Source organism: Trachypithecus francoisi, unplaced genomic scaffold (genome assembly GCF_009764315.1).
Source record: "Trachypithecus francoisi isolate TF-2019V2 unplaced genomic scaffold, Tfra_2.0 Lachesis_group12, whole genome shotgun sequence".
NCBI classification, from domain to species: domain Eukaryota; kingdom Metazoa; phylum Chordata; class Mammalia; order Primates; family Cercopithecidae; genus Trachypithecus; species Trachypithecus francoisi.
In genome coordinates this window covers 14,875,166-14,903,151 of record NW_022681457.1, presented here as the reverse complement: position 1 = coordinate 14,903,151, position 27,986 = coordinate 14,875,166, and the positions used below count along the sequence as shown (strand labels likewise).

Sequence of the window (27,986 nt, the reverse complement as noted above, 5' to 3'; positions counted from 1 at the left end):
CTTCCTTTCTCACCCTCCCAAAGTGCTAGGACTACGGGCGTGAGCCACTGTGCCTGTCCTTCCGTGGTGTTTTGATATGGGCACACAATGTGTTAGTTTATAAAGTTTGTAATAATTTATCACAGGCCGCCCTAGGAAACTAATATAGCTGAGTTTCCTGGTTCTTCTCTATATCACATCTGCTGGGGCTACATGTCCAAGGTGGCTTCTTCACCCACTTGTCTGGTGCCTGGGCTGAGATGGCTGAAACATCTGGGGCTCTATCTCCACATGGCATTTACACGTAAGTAGCCTGGGCTTCCTTACAGCATGGCGGTCTCAGGGCAGTAGTACTTTTACATGGCAACCAGTTTCCCCAGAGTGAGCGTTCTAAGATTCAGAAAGTGAGAAATGACAGTTTCTTAAAGCTTGATTCCAGAACATAGCACAGCAAAACTTCCACCACATTCTACTGGTCAAAGCAGTCACAGAGTCACTCATATTCAAGAGGCAGAAGTACAGACCTCACCTCTTTAAGCCACCACAATGACAGGTGGTGATATGTGATTAGCGAAAGCCCTAAACAAGGACCTTGTCCCTCACCTGCCCCCAAATACCAGGGAACATGTCTTTTTCTTTTCTTTTCTTTTCTTTTTTTTGAGATAGGGTCTCACTGTGTCATGCTGTGGTGTGATCTTGGTTCACTGCAACCTCCTCCTCCTGGGTTCAAGCGATTCTCCTGCCTCAGCCTTCCAAGTAGCTGGAATTACAGGCACCCACCACCTTACCCAGTTAATTTTTGTAATTTTGGTAGAGACAGGGTTTTGCCATATTGGCCAGGCTGGTCTGAAACTCCTGACCTCAAGTGATCTGCCCACCTTGGCCTCTCAAAGTGCTGGGATTACAGGTGTGAGCCACCACAGCCAGCTGAAGATGTCTTATTTTTTTTTCTTCATTAGCCACAAGGCTCAATGGGGAATGTAATTTTTGTCTCCATGGGTTGCCTTAGCAAATGATGGGAAGAAACATGAATTTTTCAATGTTGTGCTCCTAGAGTACCATTGAAATGGTAGTTCTGTCTCTTTTTCTGACAGTCCTGAGGCATCCTGGGAAATAAAGCCCAACCTTTATCCCCTGTCCCCAGCACATCAGGGGAAGTGCACTCCTGTCTTTACTCCTCACTGCAGTGCATGCAGGGAGTTCTGGCCATCAGATTATCTTCTATCTGTCTCCTGTCCCAAAGTACACTGGGAAATGTGGGGATGTCTACTTAGAACAACAAAATAGTTGCAATCTTTGAAGTTTAGGAGAAGACTAGAAGGTTAGTGTTCAGTGTGTGAGCTGGAAGGTTGCATTTGTAAGAATTAAAGAAAGAGGAGGTCAGGCGCCGTGGCTCATGCCTGTAATCCTAGCACTTTGGGAGGCCGAGGTGGGCAGATCACCTGAGGTCGGGAGTTTGAGACCAGCCTGACCAACATGGAGAAACCCCGTCTCTACTAAAAATACAAAATTAGCCAGGTATGGTGGTGCATGCCTGTAATCCCACCTACTTGGGAGGCTGAGGCAGGAGAATCGCTTGAACTAGGAAGCAGAGGTTGTGGTGAGCCGAGATTGTGTCATTGCACTTTAGCCTGGGCAACAAGAGTGAAACTTCATCTCAAAAAGAAGAAAAAGAAAACAAAACAGGAAAGAAACATGAAATGTGGCTTGACAGTGAAGGACAGGTTTATTTTAGAGAAAACAAACCTCAGAGGAGCTTTTGGCTGAGCTAGGTTAGAGAGCCCCCCCCGCCCCCCCTTTTTTTTTTTTTCAGACTAAGGATATTTAAGGGTTTTGGAAGGGGGTGCTTATCGTAGGTCCGGAATGTTTTTATGTGAGGAAAAGTTTATCGCGGGGTTAGAAAGTCTCTGGTTGGAGGGGAGGCTATCTGGGGGTTGGCATGTTTTTGGTCAGAAAGGGGTTTATCTTAGAATTGGAATATTTCTGGTTATGCTGACATTAGCCATTAGGCTGATGTTTTGGGGCTGGATTTAGCCGATTTTTAATCAAGGGGATCTAAGAATGGTGGTGTTTGTTCAAGATGGCGATGCTCATGCTCTGTCAGCATTTGGAGTCCAGAAATAGATGTGGAGGCAGCCCCCACAAGGACTTCCAAGGTAGGCAGGGGCCTCAAACATGACCCCTGATTCCAGGAGCCTGTGGAAAGGTGCCCCCACCATTTTTCCTCCCAAAGATAGACACTACAAAGAAGGGCAGACCTGGCCTTGTTCACTGGTACAAAATCTTTATTTAAGTATAAAATAAATAATATGAATATTAATTAATAACGACAACACAACAGCGGCAACAATATTAATAATAACAAGAGCTCTCCCATTGGCCCACGGCCTTCCTCCAGCTTTTCTCTTCTGCTTCACACAACTTTGTGATAGGTGTTTTCACAGCTGGGAAAACTGAGGCTCAGAGAGGTCAGCACACTGGCCTGAGGTCACACAGCAAGTCTGTAGGGCTGGAGCCAAGGGAAGGGCAAGGGGTCCCCTGGATCCAGCCAGGGCAGAGAGGGGGGTTTCAGGTTTAGGTCCAGAGGAGAGTGCCTCCCCACAGTCTGGCAGTCATCAGCAGGGTGATGGTGAGGCTGAGATGGCCAGGGCCAGGCTGGGGAGCGGCCCCCTTGCGGTACTGGACATCCAGGTCTGGGTGGTTACAGCCACTTTCAGTACAGCAGGAGACATTGATGTGGTTCATGCTGAAGGCATCACCCAGGTGGGCACGTTGGCACATTGAGGCAGTTACACAGCCTCTTACCATATAGCTTTGGTTTCTTGGTTCTGAAGAAAGAGAAGACGGAGTGAGACTTCCAGCTCCTGGGCCCAGGACTGGAATTCTCCAATAGGTGACCTGCCACCTTGCAGTGGGCACCACCTTCACTACCACCTAGAGAAAGCAGCAGTTCTCAGGGCCAGGTGCGGTGGCTCATGCCTGTAATCTCAACACCTTGGGAAGCCAAGGAAAGAGGATAGCTTGAGCCCAGGAGTTCCAGACCAGCCTGGACAACATACCAAAACTCTGTCTCTACAAACATAAAATAAAAAAGCTGTAGTCCCAGCTACTTGGGAGGCTGAGATGAGAGGATCACTTGAGCCCAGGGGATGGAGGCTGCGGTGAGTTATGATCACGCCACTGCACTTCAGCCTCGGCAACAGAGTGAGACCCTGTCTCAAAGAACAAGCAAAAAAAGAGGAAGAAAGGAAGGGAGGGAAGGAAGGGAAGGGGAGGGGAGGGGGAGGGGAGGGGAGGGCGAGGGAGGGGAGGGGGGAGGGAGAGAGAGAAGGAGGGAAAGAGAGAAAGGAAGGAAGGAAGGAAAGGAAGAGAGAGAGAAAGAGGAGGAAGGAAGGAAGAAGGAAGGAAGGAAGGAAGGAAGGAAGGAAGGGAAGGGAAGGGGAGGAAAGGAAGCGAGCAGCAGTTCTTCAAGTGTGGCTCAGGGACCCCTGAGACCCTTTCAGGAGATCTGTGAAATCAAAATGATTCTCATGATAGTACTAAAACATGGCTTTTTCACTCTCATGTGTACAATGGACTTTTCCAAAAACTCCAGGACATGTGATATTGCAACAGACTGAAAGCAGAAGCTTCCATGAGGACCCAGCTGTCTTCTGTTAAGCTGGACATTAAAGAGATGTGCAATACAGCAAAATCATGCCAGTTTTCTCTCTCTTTTTTTTTTTTTTAAGATGGAGTCTCACTCTGTTGCCCAGGCTGGAGTGCAGTGGCACGATCTTGGCTCACTGCAACCTCCGCCTCCCGGGTTCAAGCAATTCTGCCTTAGTCTCCCTAGTAGCTGGGACTACAGGCGCGCCAGCACGCCCGGCTAATTTTTGTATTTTTGGTAGAGACAAGGTTTCACCACATGGCCAGGATGGTCTCGAACTCCTGACCTCATGATCTGCCCACCTGGGCCTCCCAAAGTGCTGGATTACAGGCATGAGCCCCCATGTCTGGCTGTCATTACATTTTTTCTTTGGAAACTATAGTCATTTTTCATTAAAATGTTATTTATGTTAATGTGTAATGAGTTTTTATTGTTATAAGATGAATTCGTAAATAAACCTTTAAAGACTTCTCAGTTTTGGCTGGGCACAGTGGTTCACACCTGTAATCCCAGAACTTTGAGAGGCTGAGGTGGGCATATCACGAGGTCAGGAAATCGAGACCATCCTGGCCAACATGGTGAAACCCCGTCTTTACTAAAATTACAAAAATTAGCTGGGCGTGATGGTGCTTGCCTGTAATCCCAGCTACTTAGGAGGCTGAGGCAGGAGAATCGCTTGAATCCAGGAGGCAGAGGTTGCAGTGAGCTGAGATCGCACCACTGAACTCCAGCCTGGCGACAGAGCAAGACTCCATTTCAAAAAAAAAAAAAAAATTCTCAGTTTTATTTTTATTTTATTTATTTATTTTTTTGAGACGGAGTTTCGCTCTTGTTGCCCAGGCTGGAGTGCGATGGCACGATATTGGCTCACCGCAACCTCTGCCTCCCGGGTTCAAGTGATTCTCCTGCCTCCGCCTCCCGAGTAGCTGGGATTACAGGCAGACGCCACCACGCTCGGCTAATTTCATATTTTTAGTAGAGACGGGGTTTCTCCATGTTGGTCAGGCTGGTCTTGAACTCCTGACCTCAGGGGATCCACCTGCCTCGGCCTCCCAAAGTGCTAGGATTATAGGCATGAGCCACTGCGCCTGGTTCTGAGTTTTATTTTTAATAAAACTATGGCATTTATCTATAGAAATCACTGACATAAACAATAAACAACAGTTTTTTTTGAGACAAAGTCTCACTGTGTCATCCAGGCTGGAGTGCAGCGGGTTGATCCCCACTCACTGCAACCTCCTCCTCCTGGGTTCAAGTGATTCTCATGCCTCAGCTTCCTGGGTAGCTGGGGTTACAGGTGTGGGCCGCCACCATATGCAGAAAATTTTGCTATTTTTTTGTAGAGACAGGGTTTCCCCATGTTGGCCAGGCTGCTCTCATACTTCCAACCTCAAGTGGTCCTCCACCTCGCCCTCCTGAAGTGCTAGGATTACAGGCGTGAGCCACCACACCTGGCTAACAATAATTTTTAAGAGCATAAAGAAGTTGAGACCAAAAAGTTTGAGAACGACTAGAATACAAAGATTTTTCCAGGACACCACAAGATGAAAGCCTAAGTTGTCTTCAGCAGATCCCCACAACCCACGAGAAATCTTGCCACCAAAGAATTCAATTTTTCTTTCCCTTTTTCTTTTTGTAGAGATGGGGGTCTTGCTATGTTGCCCAGGCTGGTCTCAAATTCCTGGCCTCAAGAGATCCTCTGGCCTCAGCCTCCCAAAGTGCTGAGAGTACAGGCTTCAGTCACCGCATCCAGCCAGAATTCCACTTTTCTACGGCAAAAATGTCCGCATCCTGATGGACAAGTCCTAATTCCTTACAACAATATTCACCCACCTGAAGGAAATCCCACCTTTTCCACAGGGAGACCCACCACAGTTAAGTCCAGCTTAACTGGAAGTCAGTCTCTTGCAGAACTCATTACCCACAATGTGTTCCCTCCCAGCCTGGGAGAAGGCCTCACCGTAAGTGCCGGTGGCTACCAGACATTGATTCATGGGGCCTCGGCAGTCAATGAGGAAAGTCTCTTCAGAGGAGCATCCATGGGTGCTGTTACCCTTGCAGCTGTAACACTGGTGGCCATTCTGTGGCAGATTTTCAAGCTCCAGGACTTAGGAGAAGACCAGAGACACAGAGACCAAGAAAATTAGTGCTTGGATCCCCACTTCCTTGAATGACCTCCCCAGGACTTCCACTCCGAGCCAGAGATGTCATGGAGCCACCTTGTGGTCAGGCGTCTGAATGGCATTTGGAGCGGGATGGTTTTTGAGTGCTTAAGAGAAACCGCAATTTTCAACTCCCCCACTCCCATTTCTGGCCAGGCACTGTGCTGGGTGCTGGGTAAGCAACTATGTAAGATGAAACCGTCCTTGCCCTCACAGAAGTTACAATTTATTTATTTAGTTTTGATACAGAGTCTCACTTTGTTGCCCAGGCTGGCGTGCAGTGGTGCAGTTGTAGCTCACTGCAGCCTCGACCATCCCAGCTCAAGAGATTCTTCCACATCAGCCTTCTGAGTAGCTGGGACTACAGGCATGCACCACCATGCCGGCCGATTTTTCTATTTTTTGCAAAGATGGGGTTTTGACACGTAGCTCAGGCTGGTCTCAAACTCCTGGGATCAAGCAATCTGCCTGCCTCAGCCTCCCAGTGTTCTGGGATTACAGGTGTGAGCCACTGTACCTGGTCAGAACTTACAAGTTATTACTATTATTATTACTAAAAAAATTATTTGAGACAGGGTCTTGCTATGTTGCCCAGGCTTGTCTCAAACTCCTGGCCTCAGGTGATCTTCCCACCTCCGCCTCCAAAAGTGCTGAGATTACAGGTGTGAGCCACTGTGCCCAGCCAGAATTTACAATTTAGAGCTACACTTCCCAATCTGGTAGCCACTGGCCACATGTGGTTGTTTACATTTAAATAAATTAATATTAAATCTTAAAATTCAGTTCGCATTTCAAGTGCTCACTGACCACATACAGTGGTGGCTGTAATATCGGACTGGACAGATATGGAACATTTCCATCTGTTGACAGTTGCTGGGTAATAGACACAGGGATCTAGATTACACTGGAGGGGAGGGAGAGTGAAAGCATCCCTGAAGATGATACATTAAAGCTTAGGCCTAATGGATGAGAATTTGCCAGCAGGGTGAACTGTTGGGGAAGGCATGTTCCAACGGAGGATACTGCATATGCAAGGGCTATGAGGCCAGATGGGTTTTGGTGGTTATAGAAGCCAAATGAACATCAGCACAGCGGCTCATGCCTGTAATCCCAGCACTTGGGGAGGCGGAGGCAGGAGAATCGCTTGAACCTGGGAGGCAGAGGTTGTAGTGAGCCAAGATCGCGCCACTGCACTCCAGCCTGGCTGACAGAGCGAGACTCCATCAGAAAGAAAGAAAGAAAGAGAGAGAGAGAGAGAGAGGAGAGAGAGAGAGAAAGAAGGAAGGAAGGAAGGAAGGAAGGAAGGAGGAAAGAAGAAGGGAAGGAGGGAGGAGGAAAGAGAAAGGAGGGAGGGAGGAAGGAAGGAAAGAAAGAAAGAGAAAGATAGAAAAAGAAAGAAAGAAAAGAAAGGAAGGAAGGAAGAAAAGAAACTAAACGAAGATGAGGCACAGTGGCTCATGCCTGTAATCCTAGCACTTGGGGAGGCGGAGGCAGGAGAATCGCTTGAACCTGGGAGGCAGAGGTTGTAGTGAGCCAAGATCGCGCCACTGCACTCCAGCCTGGCTGACAGAGCGAGACTCCATCAGAAAGAAAGAAAGAGAGAGAGAGAGAGAGAGAGAGAGAGAGAGAGAGAGAGAAAGGAAGGAAGGAAGGAAGGAAGGAAGGAAGGAAGGAAGGAAGGAAGGAGAAAGAAGGGAAGGAGGGAGGGAGGAAAGAGAAAGGAGGGAGGGAGGAAGGAAGGAAAGAAAGAAAGAGAAAGATAGAAAAAGAAAGAAAGAAAAGAAAGGAAGGAAGGAAGAAAAGAAACTAAACGAAGATGAGGCACAGTGGCTCATGCCTGTAATCCTAGCACTTGGGGAGGCGGAGGCAGGAGAATCGCTTGAACCTGGGAGGCAGAGGTTGCAGTGAGCCAAGATCGCGCCACTGCACTCCAGCCTGGCTGACAGAGCGAGACTCCATCTCAAAAGAAAAAAAAAAGAAAAAAAAGAAACTAAATGAAGGTCAGACACAGTGGCTCATGCCTGTTATCCCAGCACTTTGGGAAGTCAAGGCAGAAGGATTGCTTGAGCCTGGGAGTTTGATACCAGCCTGGGAAACATACTGAGACCCCGTCTCTACAAAAGTTTTAAAATTTAGTTGGGTGCGGCTGGGCGCGGTGGCTCACGCCTGTAATCCCAGCACTTTTGGAGGCGAGGTGGGTGGATCATGAGGTCAGGAGATCGAGACCATCCTGGCTAACACGGTAAAACCCTGTCTCTACTAAAAATACAAAAAAATTAGCCGGGCGTGGTGGCGGGCGCCTGTAGTCTCAGCTACTCCAATGGCTTAGGTGGGAGGAACTCCTGAGCCCAGGAGTTTGAGGCTGCAGCGAGCCATGATCATGCCAGTGCACTCCAGCCAGGGTGACAGAGCGAGACCCTGTCTCCCCCATACCCCTCCCCCCAAAAAATCGCTCGCTGCTGGGTTGAACCTTGGCTGTATGGTGGCAGGAGTGGAAGCAGGAAGACCTGAGAAGAGGTCATTGCAACAACCTGGGCAAGAAGTCAGCGTGGCTCAGCCCAGGTGGTGGCAGTGGAGGTGGGGAGGAGTGGGAAAATTTGAGAGAGACAAAAAAGACAGGAAGCTCAGGTCTTGGCAAGGGCTGATAGACAGTATCATTGAATTCTTACAAAATTCTTCTTTTGAAGAAAAGTCTGGCCGGGCACAATTGCTCATGCCTGTTATCCCAGCACTTTGTGAGGCCAAGGCAGACAGATCACTTGAGGTCAGGAGTTCGAGACCAGCCGGGCCAAAATGGTGAAACCCCCATCTCTACTAAAAGTACAAAACTTAGCTGAGCGTGGTGGTGGGCACCTGTAATCCTAGCTACTCAAGAGGCTGAAGCAGGAGAATCGTGAACTCGTGAGCGAAGGTTGCAGTGAGCGGAGACCACACCATTGCACTCCAGCCTGGGCAACAGAGTGAGATTCCGTCTCAAAAAAAAAGGCCTGATACTACCATTTTTCAGAAAAGGAAACAGAGGCCCCAGAGAGGAGCTGATTGCCGGAGAGTGACTTTGCAGCTGTCTGCCTGAGTGCATGCCCCTGCCCAAGCCCAGGCCTTGCCTGTGTCTCCCGTTCCTTACTTGGGCCCTCGTTGCATTTGGTGGTGTTGCAGCACTTCAGGAAGTGGAAGGTGTCGTTGTTGTGGAAACCATTGGAGCCTGGGCAGCCGGGAAGGTAGCCACAGCCGCGGAGGTGGCGGTCATCCTTTGGACGATGCCCTGTGGGGGCCAGGGGATAGAGGTCAGATGTCAGATTGTGAATGAGGGACTAAGATGGGATTTGCCCGCAATAGCAGGCATTCAACCATTCACTACTTCACCTTTCATCATAGGACCCTCATTTTATCTAGGACAGTCATAGATCTTGTCAAAAACTACATATTCCAGCCTCTCTAGGTACAGTCATGTGATGAAGTTCGGACCAATGTGATATAAATAGAAGTGCTTTCTGGGACTTCCAGAAAGGAGAACACTTACAAAAGGAGCAGTGCCCCCTTTTTTGTTCCTTCTTTCCTTCTTCCTCCTTCCTGGAACTTAGATGTGAGACCCGGAGCTCCAGCAGCCATTTTGGACTATGAGGAATTTTGAGAATGGAAGTGATGTGTAAGAAACAAGAAGGTGGCTGGGTATGGTGGCTCACGCTAGCAATCCCAGCACTTTGGGAGGCTGAGGTGGGTGGATCACAAGGTCAGGAGTTCGAAACCAGCCTGACCAACATGGTGAAATCCTGTCTCTACTAAAAATGCAAAAATTAGCCAGACGTGGTGATATACATCTGTAATCCCAGCTACTGAGGAGGCTGAAACAGGAGAATTGTTTGAACCTGGGAGGCGGAGGTTGCAGCCAGCCGAGATCATCCCATTGCACTCCAGCCTGGGCGACAGAGAGTGAGACTCCATCTCAAAAAAAAAAAAAAAGAAACGAGAAGGCATCTGGGTTCTTGGTGACTCTGGAACTGTCCTTGTGGCCCTGGACCTCTTGTGTATGAGATAACTTAGTCCCTTGCTGACATCCCTGTTACTCTAGGGTTGTTAAGTGCAGTCTTGGGGAGGAGCAGAGCAGGGAGGAGGAGTTGCCAGCAGGTTGGGGCTCACCTTCTTCACCTTCTGGGATCCAGTGGGTCACCACATCCAGGCACTGTTCTTCAGGGCTGCGGCATTGCAGGCTCTGGTGCCGGCCCCTCTCACAGCTCATGTCTGATGAGCCACAGGAAATGCATTCAAGGTAACGGCTTCGGGGAAAGGTGACAGCCCGGCCTGTTTGGAAGAGGGGGAGGGGAGTGAGACTCCATGGGGACAGTCCTGGAGCCCCAGCTCTGCAAGGACTCACTGGGTATCATTTCCTCCTTATCCCACCCTGCAGCCAGTTACTGAGCCCTGTCTATTCTGCCTGCTGAATCTTTCTAGAATCCACGCCCTCCTTTCCAGCCCCATTGACCAGTCCAGATCAGACCTCCTTCAACTCCAGCTACCTCCCTAGCCTCTGGGTTTCCATTCTTGTCACCCCCTACTCACCCCAATGCAGCATTTCCACATGCCCTAGAAGTATATTTCTTTCCCGTTTTTTTTTTTTTTTTTTCCTGAGACAGAGTCTCACTCTATCACCCAGGCTGGAACACAGGGGCGCCATCTTGGCTCACTGCAACCTCCACTCCCTGGGTTCAAGTGATTCTCCTGCCTCAGCCTCCTGAGTAACTGGGACTACAAGCGTGCACTACCACACTGGGCTAATTTTTGTATTTCTAGTAGACAGTAGTAGAGCTGGTCTCGAACTCCTGACCTCAAGTGATCTACCTGCCTCGGCCTTCCAAAGTGCTGGGATTATAGGCATGGGCCACTGCACCCGGGCCCTTAGAAGGGTATTTCTTTTTTTTTTTTTTTTTGAGACGGAGTCTCACTCTGTTGCCCAGGCTGGAGTGCAGTGGCGCTATCTCGGCTCACTGCAAGCTCTGCCTCCCGGGTTTATGCCATTCTCCTGCCTCAGCTTCCCAAGTAGCTGGGACTATAGGCGCCCGCCATCTCGCCCGGCTAGTTTTTTTTTTTTTTTGTATTTTTTAGTAGAGACGGGGTTTCACCGTGTAGACCAGGATGGTCTCAATCTCCTGACCTTGTGATCCACCCGTCTCGGCCTCCCAAAGTGCTGGGATTACAGGCTTGAGCCACCGCGCCCGGCCGAAGGGTATTTCTAATACTCATATTTGACCTGTCTCTTCTCTCCTCAAGACTCTTCCATAGCTCCCTACTACCCTCAAAATAAAATCCAAGATCCTCAGCATGGGATTCAAAGCCTATCAAATACTGGGGCCTGAGCACCTCTCCTGCCTTGTCTCCCTCCACTACACCCTCAGACTCTACTCCACACTGACTTCCACGGCTACACATGTTGCCTGCCATCCAGGCCTTTGCATATGCCATTGTCTCTGTCTAGAACACCTTTCCTTTGCTCTCTGCCTTCCCTAACTCCTACTCATTCTTTAGGTGTCAGCTCCAATTTCACCTCCTCTGGGAAGCCCTTCCTGATCTACCAGGCTGGAGCAGCTCCCACACACCCCTGGTCTCCCGCATCCCACTCTGGGTGGTCACTGTCTGGTGACAGGTATGTCTCCTCTACTGGACTGTGAGCCCCAGGAGGGCAGGGCCAGGGGCTGTCTTGATCACTACTGTGTCCCAGCACCACCTGGCACAGGGCCAGGGACAGATAAGATATTCAATACATATTTGTTAAATGAATGAATGAATGAGGAATTACTTAAAACCTTTCTATTGTTCTCTGTGGTAGCCTGTCTCCAAAATGGCCCCCAATAATCTCTGCTCCCTGGAATTCATGCCCTTAAAGAATAGGGCTGGCTGGGTGCAGCAGCAGCTCATGCCTGTAATCCCAGCACTTTGGGAGGCTGAGGTGGGAGGATTGCTTGAGTCTGGGAGTTTGAGATCAGTCTGGGCAACATAGCAGGACTCTGTCTTTAAATTAAAAAAAAAAAGAAAAAAGAAAAAAGAATAAGGATGCCCTATGTAGTCAACTGGATATTATGGAAATGATGGTGTTTGCCTTCTGTGGCTAGATCATAGAACACATGGCAATTTTTGCCTGGCTGTCTCTCTTGGGTCACCTTTTCTAGGGGAAGCAGCAGCCATTTTGTGAGGACACTCAAGTAGCACCATGGGGAAGTTCAAGTGGCAGAACTGAGGCCTGTGCCAAAGCCATGGGAGGGGAGCATTCATGTGAGTGAAGCTACCTTAGGAGCCTTCAGATGACTGTAACCCCAGCTGACATCTTGACTGCAGGCTCATGAAGGATCCTAAGCCAGAACCACCTAGCTAAGCTACTCCAGGGGTTTTGACCTTCAGAAACTTTGGGAAATAATGCATGCTTATTTTATTGCTGCAATCTGTAATGCAGCAATAGATAATAGATAAGCAATCGATAATACACTACCTAATTGTCCCAGGAATCAAAGACTCACTTGACTGATTCCTGATCACTTTGCCTTTTGCACGAACCTTGTGGTGTTGGCCAACTGGATCCGTTACTTTTCCCTGGAAACACCAGACTCATTCCTCTGCCCAACCCTTGGCTCACACCATTTCCCATGCTTGGCATGCCCTCCCCGTCCTGACCCAAGACACATCTAAGCTGAGTCCAAGCCAAGTCTTAAAAAAGTGAGAGGACCATGTCAGCCAAGGCTCTTAACTGGCAGGCTTGATTCAATTAGGTGACTCACTTATATCCAAAGCCCAATCATCCCCCTCAAAGGAAAATAACTACAAGGCCACCCATGTCTTCTCATACAAACTTCCATGAAAATGAAAACACAAATTCTCATCATTGCCAAAATAGCTGTTCACACCTAGAACGCCTTTTCCTTGTGCCCTACTTTCTCTAACTCCTACTCATTCTTCAGCTGTCATCTTCAATTTTACTTCCTCTAGGAAGCCCTCCCTGACCCATCAGCCTGGAACAGGTACCTGCTCTGAGCTCCCACTGCCCCCTGAATTCCCCATTTCTAGTTCTGCCCACTCTGGGTGGTCACTCACGGGTCTCCTGTGTGAACTCTTTTTATGCCACTCTTCTAAATGCCAATGATCCTCAGGGCTCTTTTCTTTTCTTTTCTTTTCTTGAGATAGGGTCTTGCTGTGTCCCCAAGGCTGGAGTGCAGTGGCACAATCATGACTCACTGCCACCTCAACCTCCCTGAGCTCAGGTGATTCTCCCATCTCAGCCTACTGAGTAGCTGGGACTATAGGCGTGTGCCAGTACACCTGGCTAATTTTTGTATTTTTTGTAGAGACAAGGTCTTGAGATGTTACCCAGGCTAATCTCGAACTCCTGGACTCAAATGATCCTCTTGCTTTGGCCTCCCAAAGTGCTGGGATTACAGACGTGAGTATCGCACCTGGCCAGGGCTCTGATTTAAGCCCTTTTTATTTCTCACAGTATAGACTCTTTCATGGGGTAAATACTGAAATGACTTCATTTCCATCTATCTGCTCATCACTCACAAATCTCTCTCTAGTCCAGGCTTCTCTCTGAGCTCCAGACCTGTATATGCAACTGTCTCTTCAAGGCCCCACGGCTATACCTCAAATACCTGTCCCAAACAAAACTCCCCATCTTCTCCCACAACTGCTCTTTTTCTTGAAGTCCACACGTCCAAGGCGGCCCCATCCAGTCCCTAGGGCAGAAACCTGGCAGACCCCTTGGTCTTCCACATCTGTGAATCAATCCACATGCTTCTACTGTTCCATCTTCTAGCTCTTTAATCTTTTTGCTCTGCTGTTTCTGACCTCTATCAAGCATAACTGCAGAGTTCTTCATTTGAGTCACTGTTCTATATTTTCTGTTGGACTCTTAAAAAATGGATTCCTTGGCCGGGTGCGGTGGTTCATACCTGTAATCCCAGCACTTTGGGAGGCGAAGGCGGGTGGATCACGAGGTCAAGAGATTGAGACCATCCTGGCCAACATGGTGAAACCCTGTCTCTACTAAACACAAAAATTAGCCAGACATGGTGGCAGGCGCCTGTAGTCCCAGCTACTTAGAAGGCTGAGGCAGGAGAATCGCTTGAACCCGGGAGGTGGAAGTTGCAGTGAGCCAAGTGCTGTTGCACTGCACTCCAGCCTGGCAACAGAGTGAGACTCCGTCTCAAAAAAAAAGGATTCCAGGTGTTAAAATGTACCCATTCTTCTGTTTTCCTGAATATATTGATCGTAGCAATTTTCATGTTTCCTGTCCTATAATCCAATATCTGAATCACTACAATTCTGTTTGGATTTTTCTCTTGGTTTCTGGTCAATTGGTTCTTTTTCTTTTCTTTTCTTTTTTTTTTTTTTTTGAGACGGAGTCTTGCTCTGTCACCCGGGCTGGAGTGCGGTGGCCGGATCTCAGCTCGCTGCAAGCTCCGCCTCCCGGGTTTACGCCATTCTCCTGCCTCAGCCTCCCGAGTAGCTGGGACTACAGGCGCCCGCCACCTTGCCCGGCTAGTTTTTTTTGTATTTTTTAGTAGAGACGGGGTTTCACCGTGTTAGCCAGGATGGTCTCGATCTTCTGACCTCGTGATCCTCCCGTCTCGGCCTCCCAAAGTGCTGGGATTACAGGCTTGAGCCACCGCAACCAGCCTCCTTTTTATTTTCTTCAGGATACCTTGTAAGATTTTGTTGTTGTTGTTGTTATTGTTTATTTTTTGTTTTGTTTTGTTTTGAGACAGAGTCTTGCCCTCTCGCCTAGGCTTGAGTGCAATGGTGCGATCTTGGCTCACTGCAACATCCTTATCCCGGGTTCAAGCGATTCTCCTGCCTCAGCCTCCCAAGTAGCTGGTATTACAGGCATGTGCCACCATACTCGGCTAATTTTTTTTTTTTTTTGTATCTTTAGTAGAGAAGGGGTTTCACCATGTTGGCCAGGCTGGTCTTGAACTTCTGACCTCGGCCTCCCAAAGTGTTGGGATTAGAGGTGTGAGCCACCATGCCCAGCTTGTTTTTTTTTTTTTTTTAAAGATGGGGTCTTTCTACGTTGTCCAGGCTGTTGTGCAGTGGCTATTCATAGGCATAATCCTGCTACTGATCAGCACAGGAGTTTTGACCTGCTCCATTTCTCAGCTGGGCTGCTTCAGCCCCTCCTTAGACAACCTGGTAGTCCCCTGCTCCTAGGAGATCACCATATTGATGCCAAACTTAGTTCAGACACCCTATTGATATAGCACATTACAGCCCAGAACTCTCAGGCTCGAGTAATCCTTCCAAGTAGTTGGGATTATAGACGCATGCCACCATGCCTCGCTATCTTGTAAATTTTGATCAGATGCCAGACATTATAGATAAAAATCTGTCAAGGGCCTAAACGATGTTTTCTTCTTCCACAGAGAGTCAGGTTTTCATTCCTGTCAAGTATTGGACCTAGGCTTGTTTAGGGCTCATCTATTTCACTTTGGCCCTTACCCCTAGGGTGGTCTTGGGGGAAAGCCTGAGATGCTTACCAAGGCCTCTCCAGCTTGGCAACCTGTGTCCCCAGCATCACATGTCTGCTGGAAGCCTTGTTCGCTTTTGTAGCTTCCCATTTGCTATTTTTCTCTTCCAAGTTTCTTGGACTCTCACCCTGCGCATGTACAGCTTGCCAATGACTTGAGGGAGATTTGTTTGCAGGTTGGGAACTCCCTTTTCTGTGGTCCCATCCATTCCAGGATTTTAACTCTCATCTTCCAGACATTCTGGCAGCCCCAAACTCCAACCTCCGTCTTCTCAGTCTAGCGACTCTCTTTCTGTCTGGGCTCTATTTCCCTTCCACAGCAGCAGATTGGCAAGTGCACTCTGGGAAAAAGCCAGGTTGTCTGTGGAACCCAAATTCTATGCTTCCCTTATTTCAGAGGTTGTAGTGCCTCAAGTTTCTCCTTTCTTTCTTTCTTTTTTCTTTTTGAAACGGAGTCTTGCTCTGTCGCCCAGGCTGGAGTGCAGTCATGTGATCTTGGCTCAGTAACCTCTACCTCCCAGGTTCAAGCAATTCTTGTGCCTCAGCCACCCAAGTAGCTGCGACTACAGGCATGTGCCACCACACCTGGCTAACTTTTGTATTTTTAGTAGAGACGAGGTTTCGCCATGTTGCCCAGACTGGTTTTGAACTCATGAGCTCAAGCAATTCACCTGCCTTGGTCTCCCAAAGTGCTGGGATTACAGGCATGAGCCACTTCGCCCGGCCAAGTTTCTCCTTTCATTTGCTGCTCTCCAGTAACTTCTAATAATTGTTTATTATTTGTCCAGCATTTGCAGCTGTCACTGGCAGAAGGGTTGGTCTGATACAAGTGACTCCATCATGACCAGAATTGCAGGTCCCCTCCCACATTTAATCTACCACTAAGGCCTGCTTCTAAATAGCTCTTTTTTGGCTTTTGTTGAGACAAGATTTTTCTCTGCCGCCCAGGCTGGAGTTCAGCGGTGTGATCACTGCAGCCTCCAGCTCCTGGGCTCAAGCAATCCTCCTGCCTCGGCCTTCCAAAGTGCTGGGATTTCAGGCGTGCACCACTGTGCCCAGCCTGAACAGCTCTTAAATGTATCCACTTCTCTTCCTCTGCATATCTGACACCCTTCTCCACCTGGACAACCTCACCCACCCCCAGGTTGGTTTCCTCTCATCTACTCTTGCTTCCTTTCAATCTATTTTCTGTCCTGAGGTCAGAATAATTTGTTAAAAATATAAATGAGGGCCAGGTGCGGTGGCTCACGTCTGTAATCCCAGCACTTTGGAAGGCTGAGGCGGGCAGATCACGAGGTCAAGAGTTCAAGACCAGCCTGGCCAACATGGTGAAACCCCATCTCTACTAAAAATACAAAAAAAATTAGTCGGGCATGGTGGTGGGTGCCTGTAGTCCCAACTACTTGTTAGGCTGAGGCAGGAGAATCGCCTGAACCTGGGAGGCAGAGGTTGCAGTGAGCCGAGATCATACCATTGCCCTCTAGCCTGGGCAAAAACAGAGAAACTCTGTCTCAAAAAAAATTACAATAAATAAATGTGATCATGACATTCGCTGTTTAAAACCTTCTGTGATGCCCCAGTGCTCCCAGGACGACGTCTAGAAGCCCCTGTGTAACATGCTCCTGCCAAGCTTTCCAGCTCATCTCGCCCCACTGTTTCTTTCGTCCAGCCACACTGCTTTTGGCCACCTTTGTATCTGTTGCTCCCTCTGCTGGACTGCTGGAAATCCCTTTCCACTGTCTTTTTTTTTTTTTTTAACAGGATATCGCTCTGTCACCCAGGCTGGGGTACAGTGGCGCGATCATAGCTTACTGCAGCCTCCACTAACTGAGTTAAAGTGATCCTCCTGCCTCAACCTCCCAAGGAGCTGGGATCACAGGCATATGCCATCACGTCTGGCTAATTTTTGTATTTTTGTATTTTTTGTAGAGTCATGTTGCCTAGGCTGGTCTGGAACTCCTGGGCTGAAACAGTCCTCCCACCTGGGCCTCCCAAAGTGTTGGGATTACAGGCATGAGCCACCGCACCCGGCCTCCACTGGCTGTTTAATAGTCTGATTCCTACTCATCCTTCAAGATCCAGCTTAGCTATTGCTTCCCCTAGGAAACCTTCCCTGACCTGAGTCAGGTATCTCCTCTGGGATCCCACAGCCCCTACTCTTCCCTCATCCCAGCCCTGAACCCTCTGCCTGTGTTTCCCCCTTCCTAGCCCAGACTCATCTATTAGGTTGGTGCAAAAGTAATTGCTGTTTCTGCCGTTGTTTTTAATGGCAAAAGCCGCAATTACTTTTGCATTAACCTAATAATCAGTCACTGTCTGGTGATGGGTCTGTCACCCCTACACACACACACACACACACACACACACACACACTGGACTATGAGTCCCATGGAGTCAGGCAGTGTGGGGAAAATAGACACAGTAACAGGCTGATCTCTCTTTCTTTTCCCCACAAGGCAGGGCACAAGGCTGTCTTGGTCCCTGCTGTGTCCCCAGCATCATATAAGTACTGAGTGAAGTTTAACCAACTATTCAAGTTGCCACAAGCAGGGTACAATGGCATTATAAATGGGGATGAGGCCGGGCACAGTGGCTCACGCCTATAATTCCAGCACTTTGGAAGGTTGAGGCGGGCGGATCACCTGAGGTCGGGAGTTCAAGATCAGCTTGACCAACAAGAAGAAACCTCGTCTCTACTAAAAGTACAAAATTAGCAGGGCGTGGTGGCGCATGCCTGTAATCCCAGCTACTTGTGAGGATGAGGCAGGAGAATCGCTTGAACCCGGGAGTCGGAGGTTGCGGTGAGCCAAGATCGTGGCATTGCACTCCAGCCTGGGCAACAAGAGTGAAATTCCATCTCAAAAAAAGAAAAAAAAAAAAAAAAGAAAGAAAAGAAAAGAAATAGGGAGGACGTAGGTATCTCAGTTATTAGATTACTGAATTGACAGCTGCTCCAAGCTCCTGGTGGACCCCGACCACTCCCAACTCTCTCCCCAGGACCCTTCATGTCCCTGTGACCCATCATGGAAAGGGGTAACACCAGGCCCAGGGGGGGACTCCAGGAGTTTGTCGCGGCACTGATCAATATTTTTAAATATTTTCACTATCATCTCTGATTGAATGCACTACTTAGACCCAAGTATTGGTGCTTTCCTTAAGCGCATCTCACTGAGACAGGAAGCCCACATCCTCTCTTGTCACTTCCTCAAAACAAACATCTGATTTGGCCCCACCAACAGATTAGTGTTTGAGGACAGGATGGATGAAAACCAGGCAGAATCAGGAAGAGTGAAGAACAAAGAAAACCCAGTGCAAACTCAGCCCTCTGCTCACTGCCGTCACCGTGACTAGACTGGCCTTACCCTATTTCCTTCCTCACTAGGTCCAGAAAGAGGAATCTCTTTCACGGATGGATCCATGCACCGTGGACCCATTCCTTCCCCACCCTTCCTCTCCTGTGGGAATTTAGGAGAATTTGACTTTTTCTGTCTTTTTCTTAAAATGATCAGAGCCTGAAGCCATGGAATTCAACAAAGGGGCTTATGGATATTTCTTTCTTTCTCTCTCTTTCCTTCTTTCTTTCTTTCTTTCTTTCTTTTCTTTCTTTCAGACAGGGCTTATGTCTCTTTCTCTGTTTCTCTTTCTTTCTCCTTCCTTCCTTCCTTTTTCTCTTTCTCTTTCTCTTCTTTCTTTCTCTCTTCTTTCTCTTTTTCTTTCTTTCTTTCTCCTTCCTTTTTTCTTTCCTTCTTTGTGTCCCTTCCTTCCATTCTCTCTGTCTTTCTCTCTTTGTTTCTCTCTTTCTTTATTTCTTCTTTCCTTTCTGATAGGATCTCACTCTGTTGCCCAGGCTGGAGTGCAATGGCACGATCACAGCTCACTACAGCCTTGATCTGCCAGGCTCAAGTAATCCTCCCACCTTAGCCTCCTGAATAGCTAGGACTACAAGTGTGTACCCCTATGTCCGGCTACTTTTTGTTTATTTTTTGCAGAAACTGGATCTCACTATGTTGCCCAGAATGGTCTTAAACTCCTGGGCTCAAGCAGTTCTCCTGCCTTGGTCTCCCAAAGTGCTTGGATTACAGGCATGAGCCACCACATCCAGCCTGTTAGGGACATTTCTTCACATTTTTTTTTTTTCACTGCCCAAGCCAGAGACCATCTATTGCAGAGGATTCTCCCAGCCTACTGTGGCCCATTTAATCCTCCCCTCTTTTGACTTCTCTTAAGAACATCAAGTCTTTGCTTGACTCCTGGCCCCTCAGCATCTATTGCTTGGACCATCTTCCATCCCAATGGATTGGGTAGGACCATCTCCTGCCCAGTCAGATGAACAAACATCACTGAGACGTCTCATCTATGTCTCATGCACGCGTGTGAGCTTGTTAAGGGCAGAGTTGCAAGTTATACCTAACAACCATACATACAAACATGCAGGATGGGGATTAGGTTAAGGATGAAAGTAATTGTGTCATTGGGGTGGGGATTTGGATAGTCTGAGATGAGGATGGGGTTGATTTGGGGATGGGGCTGGAACTGTGTTTAGAACAGGGCTGAGTTTGAGTTGGGAACGGTGTTGGGGTAACATGAAGTTGGCGATAGGATTGGAGGTGAAGCTGAGTTGAGGTTGGATATTGGGTCAAGAATGGGTTGGGGATAGGGCTGAGCTAGAGATGGGTTGGGCTGGAGTTGGGACTTGGATAAGGCATGGAGTTGGGGTTCAGCTGATGTAAAGTTAAGAGTAGGATTGGGATGATGATGAGGTTGAGCTGGGGATGGCTTGGGGTTGGGGATGGCAAGGGCTGCTGTACTCACCAGAGTTGCCCTGGTTGCACAAGTCTAATCCACACACAACCTCGGTAAGGCTGGTGATCTTCAAGCCAGTCCGATAGCTCATGGTCCTGTTGGTCTTCTCTGAGTGGGTACAGCTTTTCTCCACCAGCTCCAGCTCTTCCCCTTCTGCAAGGAGGGGATCTTCATTACCACAGAGGCTCCTCTCAGCCCAACCAGTCTCTGACAGTCCTGGTCTCAAGGTCACCCGCTCCCAGGGCTGATTTTTGCTAGGCCTCTTCACTTGTTTGAGTCCAACTCTGTCTTTTTCTAGAGTTAACTTTGACTCTACCCCCATTCCAACAAGGAGCCTGCTCTATTCTATTTTAATTAATTATTATTTTTTTCCCAGGAGACAGGGTCTTGCTCTGTCACCCAGGCTGGAGTGCAGTAGCAAGATCTCAGCTCACTACAACCTCTGCCTCATAGATTCAGGCGATTCTCCTGCCTCAGCCTCCCAAGCAGCTGGGACTACAGGCACATGCCATCACACTTGGCTAATAATTAATGTTTTAAGAGACAAGGTATCGGCCGAGTGTGGTGGCTCACGCCTGGAATCCCAGCACTGGGAGGCCAAGGCGGGCAGATCACGAGGTCAGGAGATCGAGATCATCCTGGCTAACACGGTGAAACCCTGTCTTTACCAAAAATGCAAAAAACACCAGGTGTGGTGGCGGGTGCCTGGAGTCCCAGCTACTCGGGAGGCTGAAACAGGAGAATCACTTGAACACAGCGGGCAGAGGTTGCAGTGAGCTGAGACTGCACCACCGCACTCCAGTCTGGGTGACAGATTGAGACTCCATCTCAAAAAAAAAAAAAAAGAAAAAGAAAAAAGAAAAAAAAAAGAGACAGGGTATCACTCTGTCACTCAGGCTGGAGTGCAATCATAGCTCACTGCAACCTTGACTTCCCAGGCTCAAGCAATCCTGCCTCCTCAGCCTTGCGAGTAGCTGGGACCACAGGCTTACATCACCACGCTCTGCTAATTTTTAAATTTCTTATAGAGATAGCATCTCACTATGTTGCCCAGGCTGATCTCGAACTCCTGGCCTCAAGTGATCCTCCCACCTTGGCCTCCCAAAGTGCTGGAATTACAGGTGTGAGCCACTGTGCCCCACTCCTGCTCTTGTAGTGACAGCACTACCACTGGGACTTATCTGGATCCATCTGTCCCTCCCCCACACCCTCAGCTTAGTGATCTCTGTAGTGAGATGCCTCTAATAGAACTTTATTTTATTTATTTTTGTATTTATGTATTTATTTTTTAGAAACAGGTCTCTGTTGTCACAGCTGGGGAAATCATAGTTCACTGCAACCTCGAATTTCTGGGTTCAAGGAATGCTTCTGCCTTAGCCTTCTGAGTAGCTAGGGGTACAAATGTGAGCCACCATGCTTGGTTTCATATACTATTGTTTCATGTGTTCTTAAAGCTTATATAAAAACGTATCACATTGTGCAACATTTTTTTACCTCTCAATCTTAGGTTTCTAAGATGTGTCCACATTGGTATCTGCAGCTCTATTTCCTTCTTTAAACTGCAGTAGAGTGCTCCATTATGTAATTTTTTTTTTTTTTTTTTTTTTTTTGAGACGGAGTCTGGCTCTGTCACCCAGGCTGGAGTGCAGTGGCACTGTCTTGGCTCACTGCAAGCTCTGCCTCCCGGGTTCACACCACTCTCCTGCCTCAGCCTCCGGAGTAGCTGGGACTACAGGTGCCCGCCACCACGCCCGGCTAATTTTGTTTTTGTATTTTTAGTAGAGACGGGGTTTCACCGTGTTAACCAGGACGGTCTCGATCTCCTGACCTCATGATCCACTCGCCTCGGCCTCCCAAAGTGCTGGGATTACAGGCGTGAGCCACCGCGCCTGGCCCCATTATGTAATTATTACCCCAGTGTTTGTCTTCTGCTGCTAACTTGCTGACTGACTTAAAGTCATTTCCATTTTCTTCTTTTCTTTCTTTCTCCCCTTCCTTCCTTCCTCCCTCCTCTCTCCCTCCCTTCCTCCCTTCCTTTCTCTTTCTTTCTTTCCTTTCTTCCCTTCCCTTCCTCTTTCTCTCTCTCTCTCTCTCTCTCTCTTCTCTCTCTCTCTCTCTCTCTCTCTCTCTTTCTTTCTTTCTTTTTCTCTTGAGATGGAGTTTCACTCTTGTCACCCAGGCTGGAGTGCAATGGCATGATCTCAGCTCACTGTAACATCCGCCTCCCAGGTTCTAGCAATTCTCCTGCCTCAGCCTCTCGAGTAGCTGGGATAACCGGCGCCCAACACCACACCTGGCTAATTTTTGTATTTTTAGTAGAGACAGGGTTTCACCATGTTGGCCAGGCTGGTCCTGAACTCCTGACCTCAGGTAATCCACCTGCCTCAGCCTCCCAAAGTGCTGGGTACAGGCATGAGCCACCACGCCCGGCCCACCTTTCTCTCTTTTGTTCATTTTTTTGACAGGGTCTCACTCTGTTGCCCAGGCCGGAGTGCAGTAGCATGATCTCAGCTCACTGCGACCTCCACCTCCCAGGTTCAAGCAATTCTCCTGTCTCAGCCTCCCGAGTAGCTGAGATTACAAGTGCGTGCCACCACACCTGGCTAATTTTTCCTTTTTTTTTCTTTTCTTTTTTTTTTTTTTGAGACGGAGTCTTGCTCTGTCACCCAGGCTGGAGTGCAGTGGCCAGATCTCAGCTCACTGCAAGCTCCGCCTCCCGGGTTTATGCCATTCTCCTGCCTCAGCCTCCCGAGTAGCTGGGACTACAGGCGCCCGCCACCTTGCCTGGCTAGTTTTTTTTTGTATTTTTTTTAGTAGAGACGGAGTTTCACCGTGTTAGCCAGGATGGTCTCGATCTCCTGACCTCGCGATCCGCCCGTCTCGGCCTCCCAAAGTGCTGGGATTACAGGCTTGAGCCACCGCGCCCGGCCCTTTTTTTTTTTCTGTAGAGACGGGTGTTTCACCATGTTGGCCAGGCTGGTCGTGAACTCCTGACCTCAAGCAATTCATCTGCCTCTGCCTCCCAAAATGGTGGGAATACAGGTGTGAGCCAGTGCCCGGCCTGTTTCCAATTTTCCATGTCACAAACATTGCTGCTAAGAACATTCTTATACATGTGTCCCTGGGTGTATGTGGCCAAGGTTCTTTGGCATTTCTGCATGCCGAGGAGTTGAGCTGTAGCATATGCTAATCTTCATCTGGACTAGATGTTGCCAAATCGCTCTAGGTGGTTGATGTGCCAATTTACTCCCCCACCACAGACACGGTCTGCAACTCCACATCCTTACTAACCCGGGTATTGTCAGATTTTTAAAGGCTTGCCATTCTGGTGGGTGTGAAATGGGCTCTCCTTGTTTGTTTGTTTGTTTGTTTGTTTTTAGTTTGCATTTCCTAGTTACGGGTGAGGAAGTTTTCTCAATCACTCGCGTTCCATGCGGCGCTGGAGGGGTGTGTGTGTGGGGAGGGAAGCTCACCTTCCCACATGCGCACGATCGTGGTCCTGCAGAGGTCCTGTCCTAGGGCGCACTGTTCCACCCGGCAATCCCCGTTGCTCTTACACTGCATGCACCGCAGGCCCCAAGAGGCTGGGGGAAGGAGGGAGAGGAGAGGAGAGGTTAGCTGCACTTAGCTCCAAGACCCCCGGCTCGCCCCTGCATGTCCCAATACCAACACCAAGTCTCTAGGCCCCGTCCATTCTGATTCGTGTTCCATGTTCTGCCGGGTTCAGGCCGGCGGTACTTCCAGTCTGTCCTTTGTACACGTTCTACCTCCATCCCCCTAACTGAACGTTCTATCCCTGCCCACAAGTCCTTTCCCAAAGTCCTGTCCTGGCCCGTTTTTCCTTTCATTCTGTCCTCGTGAGGCGTATATCCTGACAGTCCTATCCCCACCCTCTCTGTCTATCAGTACGTTCTATTCCTGCTCCCATTAGGCCCTTCTCACCGCGCCGGCCCTCGGTCGATCACGCCTCTCCAGTTCCACTAGGGGAGTTCTAGCCTCGCCCCACCCCTGTCTATCTTTGTTATACCGCCACTCCTAGTGCCCTAATGGAATTATCCCTCCACTCACTCCCCCTGGTTCTACCCGGCTCCAGCGCCTCTGCCCGCCTACTAGTTTATTCCCAAATTGTAGCCCCGGCCATCAGCCCTCCCGAGTTTCTATCGTCAGATAGTCTAGTTTCCCGCGAAGTTCTGTCTCCGCCCTCCAGCTCTCCAACTAGGTTTTGGCCCCGCCCCAGACTCCTCCTCGAGGTTCTAGCCCCACCCTCTAGCTCTTCCTGACCTAATCTTCTCGCCCCCTGGCTCCTCCCCGATGCCATAACCCCGTCCCTAGCTCCTCCTCGAGGCTCTTGTCCTGCCCTCTAGCTCCTCCTTGAGGTTCTAATTTCGCCCTTTAGCTTTCCCCGAGGCTCTCCCAGCCCCTAGTTCTTCCCTGAGGTCATAACTCCGCCCCAGTCCCGCCTTGAGGTTTCAGCCCCACCCTGTACTCCTCCCCCGAGGTCGTAACCCCGCCCCATGGCCCCTTGAGGTCCTCACCCAGCCCCGTAGCTCCTCCTCAAGCTTATAACCCCGCCCGTAGCTCCTCCTTGATGTTCCAGCCCCGCCCTCTAGCTCCTCCCCGATGTTATAATCCTATCCCTTTAAGATTCTAGTCCCGCCTTCCAGCTCCTCCCCGAGGTTATAACTCCGCCCTCTAGTTACTCCTCGAGGTTATAACCCCGCCCTCTGGGTCCGCCTCGAGGTTGTAGCCCCGCCCCTAGCTCATCCTCGGGGCTATGACCTGTCCCCGAGCTCTTCCTTGAGGTTCCAGCCCCGCCCTCTGGCTCCTCCCCGACACTCTCTCCCCGCCCCAGGCTCCGCCCCGAGATTGTAGCCCAGTCCCTAGGCCGGGTCCCGGACCTCCGGGCCTTCCCGGACATCCCTTTCCAGCTGCGCGTTCGGAGTATCCCGGAGTTGTTACTCATTCCAGGCCTCCCGCGGTCTCAAGCGCTTTCCGGGTTATTCATCGCGGCCGCAACACCCCGTGGCCACCAGCCCTGACTCAGTTCCTTCTCAAATTCCTCTCCTTTCTCTACCCAGTGCCCCCCACATTTTCCGGGGAAGTAGAGTCGCCTCAGTGAGAGGGAAAGGTCCTGAGGGACAGTCCCGGGTCTCCAGCACTGGCTCTGCACCGCTCAGTCAGCCTCCCTTTGGCCCTTTTGTAAAAGGGAGTCCTGTCCCCCCGTTTCTCGGAGGGGGAGACCTGGCAGCATGGAGAGCGCTGGGGGGCGCTACGGGGACAGATCCTGCTTATTCGAGCACTGGCTGTGTGATTTTAGGCCAGTTATCTAACCTCTCTGTGCCCCAGTTTCCTCTGCGAAACGAAATTAATAATAGCCCCATCGTCAAACGAAATTAATAATAGTCCCATTTCATAGTTCCTTGAAATTACAAGGAAGAGGCTTCGAAGAGCTCCATTAAAAAAAAAAAAAGCACTTGGGCTGGGCGCGGTGGCTGACGCCTGTAATCCCAGCACTTTGGGAGGCCGAGGCAGGGGAATCACGAGGTCAGGAGATTGAGACCATCCTGCCTAACACGGTGACACCCGGTCTCTACTAAAAATACAAAAATTAGCCGGGCGCGATGGCAGGCGCCTGTAATCCCAGCTACCCAGGAGGCTGAGGCAGGCGAATCGCTTGAACCCGGGCAGCAGAGGTTGCAGTGAGCCGAGATCGCGCCACTGCACTACAGCCTGGGTGACAGAGTGAGACTCCGTAAAAAAAAAAAAAAAAAAAAAAAAGCACTCACTAAATTCTGTAAAGCTAAATGCCTTTGCTCCACCAATATTTCCTTAGCTACCGAGAGCCAGGTACTGCGCCGCGTGGCGTTGCACAAAGCACGAAAATTACTATAATTTGATTAGGGAGGGTGCTGGGGACTGAACCCCATTCCTCAACTCATCCTCTGACAACCCCCACTCCCCTCAATCAGACCCTGTTCCAGGCGAAGGCGTTCGGGAGCCAGCCCCTACCTGGGACGCAGGTATGGAGCAGCAGCAGCAGTGGCAGGAGCAGCGGGTGACCCATGTCGCGAGGGCAGCTCCTGTGCGCGGGGTCCCTGCACTTCTCTCCTGGCCTCAGGAAGGAGGCAGTTTTGTGGCCCCAGGGGCTCCTCCCAGACGTTCTGCGAAAGAGCGAGTCAGCCCCAGATGCGTGGGCGCCTCCCCCTCCTCCCGTAGGAACCTCCTCCGCCCCAAACTTCCCTTCCCGGGGCGCGGCCAGCTGGTGGTGAAGGGGCTGGCTCGGCCCTGACTCATGGAGCTGTGGTCACAGCTGTGTCCCCAGACTGCCTGGGTGCAAATCCCAGTTCTCTCTCTCTTCCTAATGTGGGACCCGGGGCAATCGCTCTCCACTGCTGTAAAATGAGGATAAAAGCTTTGACGGTAAATATGAATGTGGCTGATTATTAGCTCACAGGATTTTTGTTAGTTTTGTCAGGAGGGATAATGTCCTTATCTAGAGATGCATCCTGAAATATGCATCTCTTAAACACTTAATACATTTAACCTTGCTTTGCTTCCTGCTGTGCCCCCAGCTCCTGGACCAGTGCCCAGCACAAAGTAGGTCCTCGGTAAATGTTAAAAGAATGTGTTGAGCCCTCCATTTCGGCCAGCAGCTATTCCAGGCATTGCACCTACATTAAAACACTTAATGGTGAAACCCCGTCTCTACTGAAAATACACAAATTAGCTGGGCATGGTGGCGTGTGCCTGTAATCCTAGTTACTTAGGAGGCTGAGGCAGGAGAATCACTTGAACCCGGGAGGCAGAGGTTGGGTTGCAGTGAGCAGAGATTGTGCCACTGCACTCCAGCCTGGCACAGAAGAAGACTCCGTCTCAATAAAACAAACAAACAAACAAGAAAAACACTTCAGCCAAAAATGTAAAAAGATACACTGTTATGACAATGGCTTTGTGCTTAGGTGGATTCTTTTTTTCTTTTTTCTTTTTCTTTTTTTTTTTTTCAGATGCTCACTAGAGTATTTAGGGGTGAATGTTACTGATGTCTGCATTTTTTTGTTGTTGTTTTGGAGATTTTTGTTTTGTTTTTTCTTTTTGTTTTTTTTTGTTTTTCTTTTGTTTTCATTTTGATGTCTGTATTTATTTTATAATACTTTAGAAGAGGTCAGATGAGGTAGTTCATGTCTGTAACACCCATGCTTTGGGAAGCCAAGGCAGGAGGATCACTTGGGGACAGGAGTTCAAGACCAGCTTGGGAAACATAAAGAGACCTCGTCTTTCCAAAAAAAATTAAAAATAAAATAAAATTAGCTGGGTGCAGTGGCCAGTACCTGTAGTCCTAGGTAGTTGGGAGGCTAAGGTGGGAGGATCGCTTGAGCCTGGGAACTGGAAGCTGCAGTGAGCTATGATTGCACCACTGCACTCCAACCTGGGCAACAGAGCGAGATCCTGTCTCAAAAAAACAAATAAATAAATAAATAAACAAATAAAAACTTGAGTGGAAAATAAAGGCAAAATAGCCAAATGGTTGTATCAATTATATAAAGGTAATGGGTATATAGGGGCATATTATGCCATTCTGTCTCCTTTTCTGTGTGTTTGAAAAGGCTTATAATAAGTTTTTTCTTTCTTTTTATTATTTATTTATTTATTGAGACGAAGTCTTACTCTGTCACCCAGACTGGAGTGCCGTGGTGCTATCTTGGTTCACTGCAATCTCCGCCTCCTGGGTTCATACAGTTCTCCTGCCTCAGCCTCCTAAGTAGCTGGGATTACAGGCACCTGCCACCACACCCTGCTAATTTTTGTATTTTTAGTAGAGATGGGGTTTCATCATGTTGGCCAGGGTGGTCTTGAACTCCTGACCTCAGGTGATCCTCCTGTCTTGGCC

At 49.1% G+C, this 27,986-nt stretch overlaps 1 protein-coding gene across 1 annotated transcript; it reads right to left on the bottom strand.

Annotated features, from left to right (window-relative positions):
* Positions 1-2,243: 2,243 nt before the first annotated feature.
* PLAUR (plasminogen activator, urokinase receptor) lies at positions 2,244-26,381 on the bottom strand. Its single transcript, XM_033224870.1, has 7 exons — positions 26,108-26,381; positions 23,572-23,682; positions 20,108-20,251; positions 9,928-10,089; positions 8,915-9,052; positions 5,589-5,735; positions 2,244-2,807 (listed from the first exon to the last, which is right to left on the bottom strand). The coding sequence occupies exons 1-7, from the start codon at positions 26,160-26,162 to the stop codon at positions 2,554-2,556; spliced, it is 1,011 nt and encodes a 336-aa protein (XP_033080761.1). The 5' UTR covers positions 26,163-26,381; the 3' UTR covers positions 2,244-2,553.
* Between the last annotated feature and the right edge of the window lie 1,605 nt (positions 26,382-27,986).

Excerpts from the sequence above, each read along its gene's own strand:
- PLAUR (XM_033224870.1), bottom strand. The coding sequence starts at position 26,162 with ATGGGTCACCCGCTGCTCCTGCCACTGCTGCTGCTGCTCCATACCTGC. Across the intron at positions 10,090-20,107 it reads GTGCAACCAGGGCAACTCTG|GCCGGGCTGTCACCTTTCCC; the intron begins GTGAGTACAGCA and ends TCTTCCAAACAG. Across the intron at positions 2,808-5,588 it reads GGTAGCCACCGGCACTTACG|AACCAAGAAACCAAAGCTAT; the intron begins GTGAGGCCTTCT and ends CTCTTTCTTCAG.